General features: G+C 53.2%; 1 protein-coding gene across 1 annotated transcript; it reads right to left on the reverse strand.

Moving 5' to 3' along the window:
- Positions 1–304: 304 nt before the first annotated feature.
- On the reverse strand, positions 305–1,201 carry LOC119312338 (chlorophyll a-b binding protein of LHCII type 1-like). The gene has a single exon (XM_037588062.1). It carries the CDS (start codon positions 1,167–1,169, stop codon positions 372–374), a length of 798 nt encoding a protein of 265 aa, XP_037443959.1. The 5' UTR covers positions 1,170–1,201; the 3' UTR covers positions 305–371.
- Between the last annotated feature and the right edge of the window lie 257 nt (positions 1,202–1,458).

Genomic DNA, 1,458 nt, shown 5'->3' on the forward strand with positions numbered 1-1,458 from the left:
AACTAAAATTTATATCTTGCTTTTAGACCAGAAACCACTGATCTTTTTTGTTGCCAGGTATATCGACGGAAGGCCTGAACAACGCCTCAACCATGTACCACCGTCTTCTCGTTGCATCGTGGCAAATTTCCCAATGTAAGTTGTCGTTGCTCAGAGCACAACACGGTAATGGTGTTACACAAATGCGAACCCGATGTATTCGTTCAGATGATCATGTCAAATGGATGAGACTGAAGGTGGGAAAACATAAGCTTTTGCACAGAAACCTCATAATTTTTTGCAAACAATGGAATCCTCGTAATTTACAACATGGTAGTACAACTCAGACAGCCAACTGCACACTTCACCGCAAGCATAGGCACACACACTCCTTACTTGCCAGGAACGAAGTTGGTGGCGAATGCCCAGGCATTATTGTTGACGGGGTCGGTGAGGTGGTCAGCGAGGTTCTCAAGTGGACCCTTACCGGTGACGATGGCTTGCACAAAGAAACTGAACATGGAGAACATGGCGAGGCGACCATTCTTGATCTCCTTAACCTTGAGCTCGGCGAATGCTTCAGGATCGTCGGCAAGGCCAAGTGGGTCAAAGCTACCGCCGGGGTAGAGCGGGTCGACAATCTCACCTAGTGGTCCACCAGCAATACGGTAACCCTCAACGGCACCCATGAGCACAACCTGACAAGCCCAAATGGCAAGGATGCTTTGCGCGTGCACGAGGCTTGGGTTGCCAAGGTAGTCGAGGCCGCCCTCGCTGAAGATCTGTGATCCGGCCTTGAACCAAACGGCCTCACCAAACTTAACGCCGTTGCGGGCGAGCAGCTCAGGGAAGACACAACCGAGTGCGCCAAGCATGGCCCAGCGGCAGTGGATCACCTCCAACTCATGGTTCTTGGCAAAGGTCTCGGGGTCGGCCGACAGCCCAGCGGTGTCCCAGCCGTAGTCGCCAGGGAACTCACCAGTGAGGTAGCTCGGGGGCTCGCCAGAAAGTGGGCCGAGGTAGAGCACACGGTCAGAGCCGTACGGGCTGCCAGAAGCAACCTGCTTGGCCTTTGCTGCCGTCTTGCGCATGGTGACGCGGGCCTCGCCGAAAAGAGGCGATGATGGCAAGTTCTTCACTGCCTTGCCGGCAAAGGCTGGGGAAGAGAGCGACATGGTGGTTGCGGCCATTCTGATCGTGGAGGTCCTCTGTATTCTGTTCTCCAAGAAGGAGGAGTGGGTGTGGAGATGTCTTGAGAGGATCGGAGCCCGGGGCTTCTTAAGGCAGTGACTTCTGTAGGCTGTCAAGACTCAAGAGAGAGTTGCGGGACAGGAAATCTGTATCTTGGATGCCATTGGTGCAGAGAGACTTCGAGAGGCACACGGGGATCAGAGATTTTTTAGAACGAAGGCTCAAGAAGAGCCCGGCTTTGAATTAACAAAGCCATCAACCGGCCAGGAATACAAGAAACAAGAACAC

The sequence above is a fragment of the Triticum dicoccoides genome, chromosome 5B (assembly GCF_002162155.2).
Source record: "Triticum dicoccoides isolate Atlit2015 ecotype Zavitan chromosome 5B, WEW_v2.0, whole genome shotgun sequence".
Taxonomy (NCBI): Eukaryota; Viridiplantae; Streptophyta; class Magnoliopsida; order Poales; family Poaceae; genus Triticum; species Triticum dicoccoides.